The sequence below is a fragment of the Amyelois transitella genome, chromosome 9 (assembly GCF_032362555.1).
Source record: "Amyelois transitella isolate CPQ chromosome 9, ilAmyTran1.1, whole genome shotgun sequence".
In the NCBI taxonomy this organism is placed as follows: Eukaryota; Metazoa; Arthropoda; class Insecta; order Lepidoptera; family Pyralidae; genus Amyelois; species Amyelois transitella.
In genome coordinates, this window is record NC_083512.1 from 6,002,853 (window position 1) to 6,021,377 (window position 18,525).

The 18,525-nt window shown below is 32.9% G+C and overlaps 1 protein-coding gene across 3 annotated transcripts; it reads left to right on the top strand.

The window, feature by feature from the left end:
* Nucleotides 1-978: 978 nt before the first annotated feature.
* Nucleotides 979-18,396, top strand: LOC106134710 (glycerol-3-phosphate dehydrogenase [NAD(+)], cytoplasmic). 3 transcript variants are annotated; one of them, XM_013334820.2, is made up of 9 exons: nt 979-1,234; nt 1,910-2,087; nt 4,563-4,703; nt 6,159-6,266; nt 8,165-8,311; nt 10,324-10,507; nt 12,821-12,974; nt 13,859-13,951; nt 18,369-18,396. In XM_013334820.2, exons 1-9 carry the CDS (start codon nt 1,185-1,187, stop codon nt 18,379-18,381), a joined length of 1,068 nt encoding a protein of 355 aa, XP_013190274.1. In that variant the 5' UTR covers nt 979-1,184; the 3' UTR covers nt 18,382-18,396. The 3 variants fall into 3 exon arrangements, with proteins under 3 accessions (XP_013190274.1, XP_013190273.1, XP_013190275.1); XM_013334819.2 differs by lacking the exon at nt 18,369-18,396 and adding an exon at nt 15,720-17,453; XM_013334821.2 differs by lacking the exon at nt 18,369-18,396 and having other exon boundaries at nt 13,859-14,286.
* The last annotated feature ends 129 nt before the right edge of the window (nt 18,397-18,525 follow it).

An 18,525-nucleotide genomic window follows, 5' to 3' on the forward strand; every position in this document is an offset into this window, starting at 1 on the left:
AAATTAAAATATTACGATTTCTGCTGCACGGCCCGGGACTGCAGGCAGAAGTGACACTTTTGCCGGGACTTAGTTAGCCGCTTTTCAGGCGGTCCTTTAGTTAGTTTTAATAGAGATATATTTAGTATGGGCTGTGCATCCGTGCGAAGCCGGGGCGGGTCGCTAGTAATTCATAAAGAGGTGAAAAAAGGACAGACCTACATGCAATAGCCATTGGTTGAGTGGATAAAGCATGTGCGCTAACAAACAAAGAAACTGAAAACGATATTAAAATAGTGTCTATCATCCCGGAAAAAGAGGAATGTAACTGCGGGTTTGTGTATGAACGACAATGTACCGAGTTTACATTACGGGAAAAGCTATTTTATTCACACTACTAATCAAAAGAAAAGGTTTGTATTTTTGTATGCTTATAACGAATTAAAACCAAGGAACTGATTTTAAAATTCTTTCACTATTAGAAAGCTACATTATTCTAAAGGACTATATGCATATGTATGTTTTGAAATAAATTAGATTTTAGTGTCACAGTTAAATATGCAAACAGTGCGTGTACAATACATGTATAAGATTAGTAAAAAAATATTCTTTTTAGATTACTTAGTAAAAATTAATGTGATGAAATTTCTTCGCGGGATTTCAGCGAATTTCTCCCTCGTAAACAGTAAATAAATACTTTCTACTCCGAAATATGCCCTATTTATTAAGTTGAAAAGCTTTTAAAGCTGCGTTTTTTCGTTAGTTATATGTATGGTATGGATATGAAATGTATTTGCAAAGCCCATCTATAATTTGCATGTGGTCGTTAGTTTATGACTTAAAGTCTTAGGTCTATGGTTTTGCCACTTTAAATGTCACTGTCGATTGTCAATGTTAAATAAGTCATTCGTTTGTCATTGTCTGTGATTTAATGAAGTTAAGAGAGGATTACTGTCAAAATTGTTGCAATCAGCAAATTGTTGATATGAAGTTTCTTCTTATCATCTAGCTTCGTAGCTTGAATATAGCTGCTGAGAGTGACCGACACATACATTTTTATTTAGTTTGTTTGTGAGCGACAAACCGCTGGGTCGCCACTTTACAATAACCAATCTTCGACTATACCCAATACCGATACCACCAGTCGTAAAGTTCAGTGAAACGTAAATTTTTGAAGTTAATTTTAATAAATTACTCGTGATATAATGGCAGACCAACCTAAGAGCAGAGTTTGCATTATAGGGTCTGGAAATTGGTAAGCTTTTTTATAATGTTAATATTCACTCTTATTATTTAACCGCACCTACTCAAAACACAAATTTATTAATAACTTGCGACGAAATATGACATAACAAGAATTATTTCGCATATTTAGCAGTCTTTATTTTAAAATTTAATTATTAAGACCTTCCCACTCCTTGATTATGGTCATAGGCTGAGTCCCTTTTAGGGCAACCTCAACCTCCCAAGGAAACGCGCCATTGGGATAAATCATGTTTTCATTTATTTGTTTATTATAATAAATATTTCATAATATGTCTTTTGAAATAAGAATGTTGTAAGGGACACTTGTGTCCTTGGATATTTTTTTTTGTTTGTTATATAGTTACTTACTTTAACACTTTATTTACTTCATAATTCAATGAGATCAAAAATTGCTTTGTTGGTTTTTAAAGATTAACTTTAGAAATTTCAGTCATAAGAAAATTTATATGTCTATAAATAAAATACTCTCTTCTTTCTCCTGCCTGCTAATAGCGGGTACCTACACACTCATTAATTATTATTTTTTATAATGTGATTATTTAAAATGATTTGATAAACTTAATAATATTATTGATTTCATTTAGGGACCTACTATAGGTAAAATGTTTCCAACATAATATTTTGTCACTGAGACTTTTGTATTTGAAAGATTTTTTAATTGTAGGGGTTCAGCTATTGCCAAGATTGTTGGCAGAAATGCGGCCAGACTGCCAAACTTTGAAGATAGGGTCACCATGTGGGTCTATGAAGAAATCATTGAGGGAAAAAAACTTACAGAAATAATTAATGAAACTCATGAAAATGTTAAATATCTTCCAGGGCACAAACTGCCCCCAAATGTTGTAAGTATTAGTTTTATTTCTTAAGAATAATGACAAAATATGACCAAATAGACCACTAGATCTAGTGATTTCAAATTTCCCATTAAGGTTAATGAATCTTCATTCTATAAAGATAGGTAAAGTAAATCCTGTTAAATTCCTCGTCCTTAGACCACTAATGTAGTCTTAATACATACATACATACATACATACATAAAATCACGCCTCTTTCCCGGAGGGGTAGGCAGAGACTACCTCTTTCCACTGTAGTCTTAATATTAGTTTGTATTTTCTATAATTAATATTATTTTCATTTGAAGTGTAAAGGTTTTGTTTTGTAAGGTAAAGTATTTGTTTACTTTCAATAGCACATGAATTTGATGGCTGTACCTATTTCATACACAGTTATTACCTGTTTTTGGAATATTGTTCCAATGATATTCTGTGTTAATTTTCCTATGAGGCTTGGCTAGACAATACAATCATTTTTTATAGCCTATTTAGTGTCCCACTTCTGGACAAAGGCTTCCCCTTTCTCCCTCTTTAAGTCCTAACTAATAATTACGCAAATTTTCCTATGTTTGGTTCAACACAGATTGAGTGTATTCCAGAATTTTATAATGAAAAAAATTATGAGATTTTAGTCTGTATTATCTGTATCTGTACTAAAATTCATCATTATCGGTTTAGTCGTTTCGGCGGAATCGAAACATACAACTAAACACTTTCCCATTCATGATAACGTAGACAGTAAACAACTGTCAAGGTGGCGGCAATGAGACATGTGGCATATGTGCAGTCAGTCTATTTGTGTCTTACTACCATATGTGAGCCATTTCATTGCCAATGTCATCAGCCGTACTTTGTTATATAATAAAGATCGCAAATGAAATGAGAACAATTGTACTGTAAATAACAAATTTGAAATAAAAGCACATCATGAGATAAATGTGCCATGTGGCATTAATACAAAAAAGCTCCATCATACTAACACTGTTGTCTAAAAGACTCTGTCAACCCACATGGGATAAAGACATGATTATTAGGATGTATGTATGATGAGAAAAATATGACTTAAATATTCATGTACTTTGCCGTTTGTCTTTATGGGAAAGTCTAAAAATATTTCAAGGTCGGCATCGCACGTAAAGGCCGTCATAAACGAAACTGTAATATATATTAATATATCGAGCTATAATATGTATTATAACTAGCTCCCACACATGGAGGCAAATCTATTCTATAAAGTTTAGGGATGGGCTTTAAATAACGGAAATTGTTTTCACAACACTGTAGTCGAGCAACAATGGAAAAATAGCGCGTGACTTTGACAATGATGGTGTTGGATACTATCTGTTAGTGTGTCTGTATGCATCTTTAGGTAGGTTTTTTTCATTGGAATAATTTATTTTGTTTTGTATATGAAATACCGCAAACTAACTTTGAAGACGACCGGAGCAGTAGAAATTGAGAGAAAAATCAGACTTTTTTTCTCTCATCATAAAATAGAAGTTTGTTTGAGGTGTTATTTTTCTGGAAATTCCCACGGGAGTGAAGCCCCGCGCAAAAGCTAGTAATATATATCACGGTTTAGCTTGGTGACGTCACGAAGATTTGAAGCTGCGTGTGGTCACTCGAAATTAGCATAAAAGATATTAATATACCTTGCCATAAAATATAGTAATATTAATTATAGCTTTGTGTGTGTCGGCCCTAATACGTTGATGTTGTTACCATAATGCCGGTTTTCTTAATGTTTTGATTACGTAAAAAATATTAAATGCATACATAGGTGTAATCACGTCTTTATCCCTTGGAAGGCCACATATGCTAATGATTGATAATATTTAGATTTAGTACAAGATCCTTACGTACAATGAAGCCAACAAGCACCGAAATGTCACGCACTCGATCGCGACACCAGAGATTTCGAGAGGTGCAAACATTTCCCTATCCTAGGGTAACCTACTGCCACAATGCTTCGGGGCCTGGGGCCCTTTATCTATAACTACCATTAACTACGCCAACACAGTCTCTCCTCGAAACCCATGCTTTTAATTAATCAATTAAATAATGTCACTCTCTTGTTTTTTTTGTTTTAACGTCACCTGTTACATCAAAATTTGCTACAGTTATTAAATTTGTTTCTATTATCTCTTCTTGATAAGATAACATTTTATTTACATTTGAAAAGAATTACTGTGGAAACTTACCATTAAATTATGTGTATTATGACTTTTGCGTAATGAATGTCATGAGCCCATGACTTGATTATTATCTTTTCCCAAATAACTTACGACTTTTTATCGGCTGATAAGTAAAATTAGTTATGGGAACTTTCAAAAGTTATGTAATTGCGAGAGAGACTTCTACTTTTAATATAATAACGCGATAATACCTATATTATTTGCTACAGGTTCGCGATATTCACTTCATGTACATTAGTCCAAAGTATCATATATGATGCTGATATTTTAATTATAGTATTATGTTTAGGTGGCCATTCCCGAAGTAGTTGATGCAGCGAAAGATGCCGACCTCTTAATCTTCGTAGTGCCCCACCAGTTCGTCAGAACCATTTGCTCCACACTATTGGGTAAAATCAAGCCCACGGCTGCAGCTCTTTCGTTGATAAAGGTAATTATAATTAAAAATATTTTTTTTATTATATTTTTAGAGCTTTAATAAAGAATTAGATCACTTAATTCACACACATGCATTCTCATTACTCGTAATTTTCAATACTGACATAAACAGGCCGTCTTTACGGTACCTCAGTTCCTGCTGATGACCCGCAATAAAACTAAAAAGCGACAAACTTTATTTTATAAACTAGCTGTTGCCCGCGACTTCGTCCGCGTAAAGTTCGAGTTGAATCTTAATCATACAGTGAGATACAGACAGACAGACAAAAAATGTAAAAACAACATTTTCTATCCGTTTCAGTCAAAATATTGAATGTACAGACAAAATATTTTTACCGTTTTATTACATGTAGTAATTTGATTTCGTTGGGACTCGAACTTGGACCGCCAACTTTACAGTCTCACGCGCTAACCACTGGACTATCGAAGCCGTTGCGATGGTGTCGAAATTAAAGTAGACTACATACATATGGTCACGTCTATATCCCTTGCGGGGTAGACAGCCAACAGGCTTGAAAAGACTGAATGGCCACGTTCAGCTATTTGGCTTAATGATAGAATTGCGATTCAAATAGTGATAGGTTGCTCGCCCATCGCCTAAAAAATAATCCCAAGTTTGTAAGCCTATCCCTTAGTCGCCTTTCACTTATATTTATATGTTATAGGTATTATGCTGTCGTTCAATGATAAATGACTTTAAATTTTAAGTTTCGTAACTTATTTGCAGGCAAACTCATGCCTTGAATTCATTCAAATGTCGATAACTTTTTTTTAGTGAACCGATTTTGATGAAACAAACTTTAAATGTTATTCTGAGTCAAAACAAAGCAATTGGTGAAAGTTTCAAGTAAATCGGTTCAGTACTTTCGGAGATAATCGTGATCATACATACAGACAGACAAGAAATTAAAAAAAAATATTTTTGCTTTCTATTAATCATTCTAAGTGTCCCTCTATCCATTTCAGCCAAAAATACTAAATGTACAGACAAAATATTTTTACTTTTTAATTATACGAGTATGTATAGATAAATAAAATAAATACGGGACAAATTACACAGATTGAGTTAGACTCGAAGTAAGTTCGAGACTTGTGTTACGAGATACTAACTCAACGATACTATATTTTATAATAATAATAAATACTTATATAGATAAACATCCAAAACCCAGGCCAATCAGAAAAAAGTTCATTTCTCATCATGCCCTGGCTGGGATTCGAACCCGGGACCTCCGGTGTCACAGACAAGCGTACTACCGCTGCGCCACAGAGGCCGTCAAATTTGGTTCTTATTAACTTACAAATTTCATAGATAGTTTGATTTATAGATTGTTGAAGTAGTTTTTGAGAGAAATTGTCACATGTTCCAAGATTAGAGTCCAAAAAACTCGCCAAATCGCAATATGAAGCCATTAAAAATCGTAATGATGTGTTTCTTATTCAATAGGGATTCGACATTGCGGAAGGCGGTGGCATTGACCTTATTTCGCACATCATCACGAGATGCCTGAAAATCCCTTGCGCTGTTCTAATGGGTGCCAACATTGCTTCAGAGGTGAGAATATATTTTTAATGAGGGTTATAATTTTACTGATTACATTGTTGTAACGTTTTTGTCTATTTAGAATACGTTGATTCGTATATTTTTACTAATTTATTAGTATTTTCGCTTATTCATACATCGGTTATATGGAAAACCACGCTTCTTTTGTAAAAAAAAAACTTAAAGGTTCATATATTTATCCCATAATATATTTTATTATATTAAAGGCAAATTTATCTTCGTCTTTACTGAAATCAAAGATGTAATAACAGTAAATAGTTTAGTCTCATTGTGGTTTTATAAATAAGTCTCAGCTCTTTGCCGCGTGGCTAAAGTGGTCAACCTTGAGACTCGTGCAAATTATACAATAACGAGACGGTAGCGAAGCGAGTTGATAAGATTGGATCAGCGGTTTACCGAGCGCATTAACTGACACTACTTCATTCTAGTTGTTACTTCAAATACAATTATTCATGAAAGGTATTTACGTTTACTATGTTTGTTGCTGATAACGGTTTATATTTTGTGCCGTAATTAATATATACATACATACTGCCGGTAAAAACCGTTTCGAACCGTGCATGCGCCATGAAATAAGTATATGTATTAAGTTTGTATACCTAGTAACCTATTTTTCATAAATAATTTTCGAAGAACATTAATAATTTGAATTGTCCGTTTATATAAGTTCGTTATCGACTTATCATTATTATATTTACGAGTGTTGGAACTACGGTTTCAAAAATATCCAATTTGTCCTTGCTCATTAGTATTATATATTATTGATAGATCTACGAATGAAATGTTAGTTGTGAGGTCTCAGATCCAGCCTTGTTGAAGTATGGAGGTTAATTAAGCGATCTAATTAAAATGACCGTGCAAAGTTCTCTTCAGATTTACCACTAACGTCTAATTATGATTAATGAACACTTTAATCAAATCCGCTGTTCTGTCCTAATAAGCATAAGATAAGCCATACGAGACATACTTCCGCGATGCGTTTGCACTCCTAGCGGATAACATAGCCTTTCAACCTTCGAAGTCATTGAAGAAGATACTGGTTTAGTGTGGCCACTTACAAACATGATATAAAAAAATAAAATTTCTGTCGTCCGTAACATGATTAGTAAAACAAGAACCTATCCTAGATTCATGTTATGATTATCATGTGTGTAGGTATAAATTCTTTATATTCGACACAGTTTTGACACAGTAATCGTCAATAGTAGCATAGATAAAGTGAAAAGTTCAGACGGACCCCGGGCCCCGAAACACTTCTGTTGAGGGTGCAACCAGGTACACGCAGAGATGAGAGAGATTAAGTAAAAAGTTCAGGAAAACAGCGTTATAGTTGTAAAATACTTAACTTTAGGATTAATAATACTCTTCTTCTATATATTCAGCCATGAAAAATGCGACGTCCTTCGCCGAGTCAGGCAGCAGCCAAATCACTTCACATGTACATGAGCTAGGTCACGAAAAAATACCTTACTTTCCTTTGTTTTTGATGTAAGCAAATCAATTGAGGTAGTTCCAAATCAAGGTCGAGACTTGTGTTATGGTGTCTACTATATTACCACTTTATATCTCTTACGGGGTAGAGAGAGCCAAGTCTTGAAAAGACTGAAAGGCCATTTTCAGCTCTAGGGCTGTATAATGTAATTGAGATTCAAATAGTGACAGGTTGCTAACCCATCGCCTAAAGCCATAAAGGAATAGGCTAATAAACTAACTTGGGATTCTTCTTTTAGGCGACGGGTTAGCAAATTGACACTTAGAATCTCAATTGTATCGTTAAACCTATCTATCAGCTGAACGTGGCCTATCAGTCTTTCAAGGCTACTGGCTCTGTAGACAGTGCTGCAAGGGATAGAGACGGCATCATATGAATAAATAAATAATTTGACCAGGTCGCCGACGAGAAGTTCTGCGAGACAACAATCGGTTGTCGCGATGTGACGCTCGCGCCGATGATGCGCGACATCATCCAGACGGAGTACTTCAGGGTGGTGGTGGTGGACGATGAGGACGCCGTCGAGATCTGTGGCGCTCTCAAGGTAATTATTTTTGGTTAAACGTGTTTTTTTTCTTATACATATATGTAAGTAGGTAAATTGATTTCGTTCCAGTTAAACAATTTTGAATGACACGATAAGGAACAGCGTGATAGGATTTTTGTGATGTGAAAAAAGATATAGTGACAGAAGAAAAACAATCTAAGCATTCCTAACTGAACCATCTAGGTTTGGTCATGTGGGAAAGATGAATAAAAGCAGGTTGATTAAGCAAATATATTACTTATAAATAAATGTCTTTATAAAACTTGCAGTGATTATTCGATGCATATGCTCCTATTGATCATAGTTAATGAAAAACTTTTATGTTACTTGTATTATAATAAAAGCAATATCTCAAAGTTTAGCGTTGAATAATAGATATTCAGTTATCGTAGTCCAAACACTGTACCTACTTGATAATAGTTATAAATATGATGATAAGTTAAAAGCGGTACGTTATCACTATCAATATTAATGCGAGCACACTGTTTATCGCAAATATAGCTAATGATTGAGAATGCATGTAAACACATGCTATTCGTATCCTGGTAGCAAGTATTGTAATAAATCTTAGATAATTACATTGCATATTGATAGATAAATTGACTCGTAAACAAAGAAATTAATATATGTATGTATAAACTAGCTTAGTTTATAGGATTCCTAACAATGTGTTTATTCGAATTTAAAAAGATAAAGGTACTTTACTTTAGAAAAGAATAAAAAAAGATTACTTTGTCGTCCCCATTTAGGTATATATGCTTATATATAGGTATATTGAAATAGATTTTCCTTATTCTCTTGCATGTTTTATTTGTCTTCTAAAAAAGTAAATATTGCTGTTTTAATGTCCTTATACTGAAGTTTCTAATATTCTTATACTGAAGTGTTTGGTACACTTGTAATGACACATATGGTAAATCAAGACTAGACTTTCCGCAAATGCGTAGGAACTTGCTGTATTATGTTTGAATTAAATTAAAAGTTTATTGACACCGCTGTTGCACATGATAATTTATGTTAATTATTCTTTTAAAGTATATGCCACTAATGTTAAGTTTTCGTAAGAGTTGATACCGCAGTACAAGTTGCGGCTTAGAATTACAACATTTATTTTTATGGAATATCCACCTTCATAAATGTTTGCAGATAGGTATAATTCTTAATTGTTCATGGTCATGAATAGAGAACATTGAATTGTTTCGCTTTTTATGTGTATTTGAATATAAAAACAGTGGATTTAAAATTTTTAAACATTATGTTCAAAATATCTGATCTTAAAGGATAGCTACAAAATTACTACCAATGTATATAAATTGTAGGCTTACAAGTTTTATTTCCGCATAGTTGATGGCAGTATCGGAATAATAATACCCACAGCCATGTTCGCACGACCTACCTACGATATTATATTGCAAGTATTCACTTGCAATATACAGACATTCGTCTGTTACAAATAATATTGTAATGGTGCAAATAAGCCGCTTTATTTAATTATTTATCAAAACTATGATACTTATTTAATGGTCTCATAATGCTATGCTTAGCCTATTGCTTTTGAAGTGTAGCTGAGATGACTCTTTTCTCTTAATTTTACTGTAAAAGTACTGGTCACTGAAGCCATGTAGAATCCGGTAATGAAACATTACCAAAAGATCAAGCGAATCATTGACATGTGCGTGCACATACGAAAAGAGTTACGACTACACAATTTACTATGTTATTTTTCTTTATAATCTTAATTTATATTGAAGCGGTTCTTTATTTTAATCAAATCATCTGTGAGGATTTTACCCGAAGAATTATATACATACCGATTTTAAAATAGGAAGAAGTACTACATTCTGCTTCTTACATGATGAAAGACTTAAACGTCAGAAACGACGGAACAAGTTATTTTTATATGTCTCTTTAAAATAACAACACAACAGAAAAGTATGCTAAAGGTTACTTCTCTTCAACATCAATAAAATTACTGTCCCAGTTTAAATAACTTAATATTTTCTGTTCAGAACATCGTTGCAGTAGGCGCTGGCTTCGTAGACGGTCTCGGCTATGGCGACAACACCAAAGCGGCGGTCATTCGATTGGGACTCATGGAAATGATCAAATACGTAGACGTGTTCTACCCAGGCAGCAAACTCAGCACTTTCTTCGAGTCCTGTGGCGTTGCTGACCTTATCACGACATGTTATGGTGAGATGTTTTTATATGAATTTACAGGTTCATCCTCTCAAGAATCATTCATTTATACATATAGTCACGTCTATATACCTAGTGGGCTAGACATGCCAACAGTCTCGAATAGATTGAAAGGCCACAAACAGCTTCATGGCTTCATGAATGAATTGAGGTGAAGGACAGGTTGCTACCCCCTTGCATACAAAAATATATTATATAAAATATATTTCCTAAATTTATAAGCCTGTTATTTAGTCGCCTGTTACGACATCCTTGCAAAAGTGTGGTTCTTTCCTCAAGTGCCGAAAACCACACGGCACACGAATCTCTTGAATCCTTAATCTTCCTCCTCGCGTCAGTCATAGTGTTCTTACCTATGGAGAAGAGCCCGAGGTGCGCCTGGATTAAGTGGTTCAAGTTTTAACAAGAAGTGACTCCCGTATGACCTCCGAATGATTGCAAGGGGAAGCATTATGATGATTAATATGTTTTACGGCCAGCCCGGATCCGAGAAAATGATAAAATATAATATAGGCCAGTTTCTCTTTTACATTAAGATTGCCTTTACGGGATTAGGTATACTTATTGGACATAATACGATGGGGACATAACAAAATGTGATTTTGTAAAAACATGTATCAAGTATTTGTAAACAGAATCTATTTTCAGTGCGATATAAAATTTTAATGCAATGTCGCACAAATAATATTGAAAAATGAAGCATGAACTTTGATTATTATTAATTACTGTCGAGTTGTGTTGGTCAATAGAATTGTAGATTATGCACTTTGCCTTATTGAACCTTTGGTATGCGATCACAATCATGTACCTACCTACTGTGGCATTATTTCTGAATCACTTATTGTTTCAATAATGATTATTAATATGACAGTGCGCTTGGTCACATTTAAATGCGGACTGATATTGGAATTAGTCCAAGTGTAACATTGATAAGAAGTTTTTTATTACTTCGAGTTTATAAATGAAGTCTATGTCGTTAGTGAAGATATTTTTAATAGGAAATTTATACGTTTGTAAAATCTTAAAGCGATTTGAATATTTAAAAAAATATATATTTCTAGATTTATTAATCGAAAACAATCTTTTTTCTGTGCTGACTTCTTGTATAAAATAATAATAATAGTGTATCAATTAATTAATAAACTTCCAAACGTTTTCCATAACATAATTCAAAATTTTCCGTCGATAGTGATATGAAAAAATCGATAGATAGTCTTATCGATAGTGGTCTTTATTGCCTTGAACGTGATCACCACGCGTTGTATCAGCGCAGCGGGATCCCGCAGCTTCAAATAGAGAAGATACGTTCATTTAGGTCTAAATAAAAGGTCAGCTTCTTCTAAACCAAAAATATTTCAAATATACCTAGTTAAAAAATGTATGTGGCTCTATGTTATTTCGGAGAAAATAACGAGTCAGCCTCCTCCTATAGATACCAAAACTCTTTAAAATAATAGTTACAATTTTTTACGTAGCTAATTATAGTTTGAGATGAGTCTGTCGATATAACCAGCGTAGGATTGTCGTACGCAACTTTTCACTGCACGTGTATCTCGTGATTACGTTTTCGCTGTCTTGAGCAAACGTTTTTTTATCTGGAAGAGACCCTCGTCATCCCACCCAACGAACGAGATAATCTTAACTAAATCTCGTTTTTTCGCTCGTTTGAACGTCAGTACGGCGATTTCCTGAGATGCTTCCAAGCACGTGGTAGACGCATGGTTCTTTACGTGAGCCAGTTATTGGTACTTTATGCCGTCACGTGCACGTGATATGATTACGCTCAATTAAGCGACCCTGAATAAGAAAAAAGTTCTTAACGTAAAATGTTATCACTTACGCAATATGATCACGTTGAAGATATTAAATGTAAAGAATAAAACAGCTGGGCCAGGAGTTGCGGCTTTACTTTAAATGTTATCAATTACGCAATATATGATCACGTTCAGGCCACCGTATGCCGAAACAGAAATAAATGTTTCTTTGAAGTGTAATTTGCCGCAAAATGTAATCAGCTCCAGCATAATCGACACTTCATGTTATGAAGTGTAACTTTTAACCCCTGACCTATTTCAGAAGGTGTCTCTATAGGCGAGACATATATATGTAAACATCTTAATTTTGTTTGTTCTAAACTTGCATCATAATATTCATAATCACTGGTAGGCGTAATAAAAATAATACTATAAATGTGACTTTTTATCACTATGTTTTCTTATCAGGTTATCTTTTCCCTTTTATTCTTCCTTTATTAATCGACATATGTACATAGGTGTACATTTTTAACTCATTAATTTTTTTAATAAGGTGGCAGAAATAGGCGTGTTGCGGAAGCATTCGTGAAGACTGGGCGTTCCATCAAGGAGTTAGAAGATGAGATGTTGAATGGACAGAAACTCCAGGGACCCATCACGGCGGAAGAAGTGAACCACATGCTCGCCAACAAAAATATGGAGAACAAGTGAGTAACATGTTTTATTTTAGGCTTGATAGTTTATACCAAAAATGTTTCATCAAAAGACAAGTTTTTAATGTACACAAATACTTTTTCTACTGTTTGTATGTATCGATTGATGTCTTTATTTTATATCCATAATAGATTATCAGAAATGTGTCGTCTTTCACGTCAATACAAATTTTGCGTACATAAGTATAATGTAGAGTACGGAGAAGACTTAGGATGATTTCTACGGAGGCGGACCCGTGGGCGAAAGTTAGATGATTATAAATATACCTAAATCTGTTAATTCAAGGTGTTTATTCAATTTACTGATATTAGTGAAACATTTCGAACTCATTGCTTTAAAATATGTATTTCATATAAATAAGCTAGTTCAACCATTGACAATATCGACAAAGCGTTCCCAAATTTACCTTTCCTTGCTATCTATTAATAACTATAGCTAGCAATGACCACATAGCACACGGATGATGTTATGTAAAACTTGCGCGTTTTGGCTTATATCCATGTAATAATGGAGGCCGTTTATTGTGATGTTAATTATTACGATGCATTTAGAGATTTAATCATTTTGGTAGTGTACTCATCAGTACAACTTTTCCCACTAAGAAATAGAAACCAAATTATGTAATTTATTCGACATACATAGGTGTTGAGACATTCACATATTTATATATACACACATGGGCCGATTTGATGAATAAAGCTATTTTTAGACATACATTACTTTTTGTTTAAAGCAGGCAAAGGCTTGTATTCAAATTCTAATGTTCACGCAATCAAAATCGCCGGTGCAAGCTAGTTTTATACAACAATCTACAAAAGTATAGTACAAAGAATATTGAAGTCGAATGTTTAATCATTGGATAATTGCGCAATTTCAGATTTCCTCTGTTCACGGCAGTGTACCGTATCTGTCGAGGCGAGTTGAAGCCAAGTGACTTCATCGACTGCATCCGAAGCCACCCAGAGCACATGTAAGACCCCGCCATAAAAATGTATCTGCCTGCTTCCTGCCCAAGCTTATATCATAGACTAGAGCCTATTTACGTATAACCTTTTTTTAGAAATGGTCAGATTTCTCACCTGCCATACTGTCATAATGATTTAACCAAAAATTATTTTAAACAACTGGTTATTTTTTAATGTGTTTACTTGGGCCATTTCTAATGAAACATATTAAGTAGAGTAGTGCCATTAACTTAATGTGTACATAACATTATATGTATGTTTATTTTACAGGGTGCTAGTACTTAGATAATAAAAAATATATGTATAGAGAGGATGAATACATTGACTGCTGTTTCAAAAAGAGAGATATATTTGGTGGGCATCGATTTGTTAATATAGTCTGCTATGTTTATTGACGACGTTGCTTTTTGTGATAGCGTTGTTTTATTTTCAGTTACAAAGTAACTAGGTCCTTAAGTAAACTTATATTTATATATATATATATATATACTACTTACTTACTTAATACTTATATATATATATATAAGTATTTTATATGTTTAAATCAATTTAATACATTTAAGTTTAATGTAAATTAAAATATTTAATATGAATGCCAAAGTATATAAGACAACGACGTCAATAATAGCGTTATGTGGTTGGTTTTGATTTTGTCGTGGGTGTGGTATCGGGAGAAAGTCATTTTTTCATCTCCTGTATACGTATAGGCTATTATTGGAAGACAATTATCGTAAAGTTGTTAACGTATTTTTAACAAAAACGAAAATGTTTGCAGTCATTCTATTCATGTGTTCATATAGTGAGTAAATAAAGCATGTATAAAATATATTGTTTTGTTACCACTGACAGCTGTTACATATTTATTATATTCATGTTGCTAATATCGAATAGATTATTGTAGTTTTATCTTTGTTGATGTATTAACTGTCAAATTAGTAACGAATTCCGCCACAGCGAGTCTGTTATCTCTTGTAAGCTTCTGAGTAAATGAACATATTGAAGTGGCGGTCCTTGAGATAACGTATATTAATGTTGTAAAGTACAATGTAGGTGCTAAGTCCAAAACGTAGTTAATAATATACATTATGTACAAGATTTGTGTCATATATATTTTACAACTTTTCCTCAACTTTCTTACTGCACGACAACTTTAAAACAATGTATCTAAAAACAAATTAGCGATATAAATAAATTGTGATGCACAAAATTTTTCTTTACTAATTTGATTAACCCTTTTTAGTGCTTTGGTTCCTTTCCTTGAATTATTTGTTCCTTTTACAGATTTGCACCTAAGAATATCAGTATATACTAAAGGAAATCAGAAATCACGACTAACACAACCCAGTTTTATAGCATTTTTATACTTTTACATTTTATTGTCATTTTTATACATGCATGTTGTTTTTGTATTTGTGTGTGTTGCCTTTTTCCAATTAAAAAATATCACGGGAACAGCTGCCTTTGCATTTTAGAATAGAAGTGGAATTTCGGGGACTTTATCCGAGTTGACACAAACAAGTGGTTATACATTATACAGTCTACATTATGGATCGGTACTGTTTTTGTGTAGTCGTAGTGGTGAAAAATATAACTTATCGTTATTAAAAAGAAATTAATAAAAAAATATTTATTAAAATCAATAGACCAAATTTTTCCATTACTAGACTTAAACCCACTACTAGACTATGTAGATTTGTGATAATGCTCAACTTGAAATCCACCTTTATATACATAAGTGGATAAAGATTTATATTAGTTTGACTAAACTTCTAGGAAACAGCCGGGGCCCAAAAAATGCTCTCTGTGACCAGCGTGACAAACCGCATCACATCTTGCCTCGACTCTGTCGCATTCCCGTCTACTGCACGTTCCGCACTTGTCTCTACCAGAAACAGCGATGTACACATTGATCATTTTAATCAACCGACTGGTGAAACAATAATTTATTTTTAAGCTTACCCCTTTTTATTTGAAAAATAAGAGCGTTAATATGCCTCTGCCTTATAGCAATAGGTATTGTAACTGCAATTTAAAGTTATAAACTGTTTTGTGATAAATTATTGTTTCCCAATACATGGTTTTTTAAACATCACACAATGGGCATATAATAAATAACACGTACTTACTTATTTTTAAATATTTAAAAAGGAAAAAAAATATTTTATCCAATTATACGGCCTCCATGTCATCTGCAAGAGTGTTCGGTGGTGCCATCTATAACGGAGCAATAAAGACGATATGTAGGTATTCATTAAGTATCTAATAAAGTTTTTTTTGTTTCCAGTACCATTGTGTGTTGTAAGAAAACGAATTTAATATCATTCTCGTATGCACAATAAAAAAACAGGTATTTAATTGTAATGCACATTAGGATTTCGTGATATGTGCAGTCCGAATGTAGTAAGTAGGTCCTCCCTCTTCATTTTGGAATTGAAGATGTTGAACGTCGATTCTGATGTTTTAAGAATTTCTTCAAAAAATTTTTACTAAATCAAATTTATTTCTACAAATGAATTTATTACCTATATTTTTGTTATTAATCGATGTTTGACAATCTTTTTCGTTATCATTACTACAATTTTATGCATTTAAACCGTCGATTTGAGCTTAATTTCTAATATAAGTGAATGTGTTAATAAGTGCACAGTTGTTTTATCATATTTCGGTTGATCACTGTTTTTAAATTTTACTGCCTTTGTAATAATTAAAAATAACACACAGGTTTTTTTTCTCTTGGAATCAAAACAGGAATCTTGCATGACAAATTGTAACAAGAACGTCGGGTTGTCGAAAATTAATTTAGGAACGCTAGTAAATTTAAAGAATCATTATAGGAGTAAGTAGATAATAAAAAACGTAGGTCGTTCTTAATTAAGAAAAAGCATGGAAATGAACGCCGAAAGAAATTATACCCCAACAAAATTTCAACAAAGCAATTGAAGTACCTGCGGGTTTCTTTACGAATGTTGTCAAGACATTTTTTCTCTTGACAACATTCATAAATGTTCAAATGAATTTTTATGTGTCTAACGTTGACCAAAGACGATGAAAATGGGAACATAAGAAACATGTCTTGAAAAGTTCTTGAATAGCAGGGCTGGATTGTGTTATGGTTATAGGCGCACCCTAGGCATTTCCATAGGAAAGACACAACCAGTAGATACAAATGCAAGGAGAATAATGATAACATTATACAAAAAGTAAATGGTGAATGGTGGCAGTTGCGAAAATTATATGTAAAATACTTTTTCATTTCGCTTTTGAACAATTGTTTAAGTAACCACTGAAGGAAGTTTTAAGCTAGAACCTAGTCAAAAAAGACCTTAGTCAACTTTTTAATGTAAGAATTTTTCAATGTGTAATTATCGCATGCTATTGATAGTAAGCGTAAATATTTCAACATTTCTTTGTACTATATGTGTCATTATCATTTCGCTCACTAGATTGATAAATTAGTTCCATATATATACATTCATGTTGTTTCATAATAAATCATTCAAAAATATACTAGCCTTGTGTAATTTATTTCACTCATGCCATCTGAGTCATCAGATCACATAGCCGTTTGTTTCAGGGTACGGATAGTTAGAAAATCACATTGCTGTATATCCTAAATAATCGAGGAAAAATTTTAAAGGACTATTGGAGTTACTTGGAATTGGCTTCTGTTCTGTATTCAATGATTAATAGCGTTGTTTACTTATCGGTAAGCGTGTACATTTTTGTAATTTGCACATCAATTAAAAATTTTCAGCACAAAAACTTTACGCTTAACCGAAGTTTCAAGTACGATTTACATCAATACGAACAGATTGTATTGGATTCTAAATATTTTTCCATCAATGTATTACGTAATAAATAATTTCGGTTCCTGTTTGTCAAGAGACTAAGAATGATTGTTGTAGAAGGTGTACAATGCAATTCATGCTGTTCACTGTAAATTGTACTTTAGGTACTTATTCCTAATAAAAGTTATACATATTATATATAAAGAATAATATAAGAAATATTATCATTTTGCGAAGCTCACGTCTTTCTTTCATGCTGCTTAATTAGATTAGAACTTGTGATTAATCTTTCGGTGAGTATCCATTCACGATTATTAATCTCATGTCATAAAGAAACATTCTTCTAACACTACATAAAATAATACTTATAATACCTATGTAGTTGTATTCCCTGAATTTTAATGCAACCTTTAATTTCATGATAAAACCTTGAAACCTCTAAATATATTTCCATTTTTCATAACAATACTAATTTTTGAATACTTAGTAAGTATATATTTAACTCTATTTACTTATATTTTTATAATGTTTTTTCATCCTTCTATTGAATAAAATTCTATCCCTTCCATATCTATCCATATAAATATATATCTTTATTATGTATCTTAAAAGTAAATATTTTTTCTCTTTTCAGGGTAAAACTGTAAACTACTTCTATATTGAGCCGCGGGGTTATAACGTAAAACACCAAATAAAGAATATACCTACTGTAAATATGTATTCCCAACGAGTAAGTAAATTTATTGTAGAACAAATTATTTGCTTATTTGTGAGTGTATGTAAAGTATTTG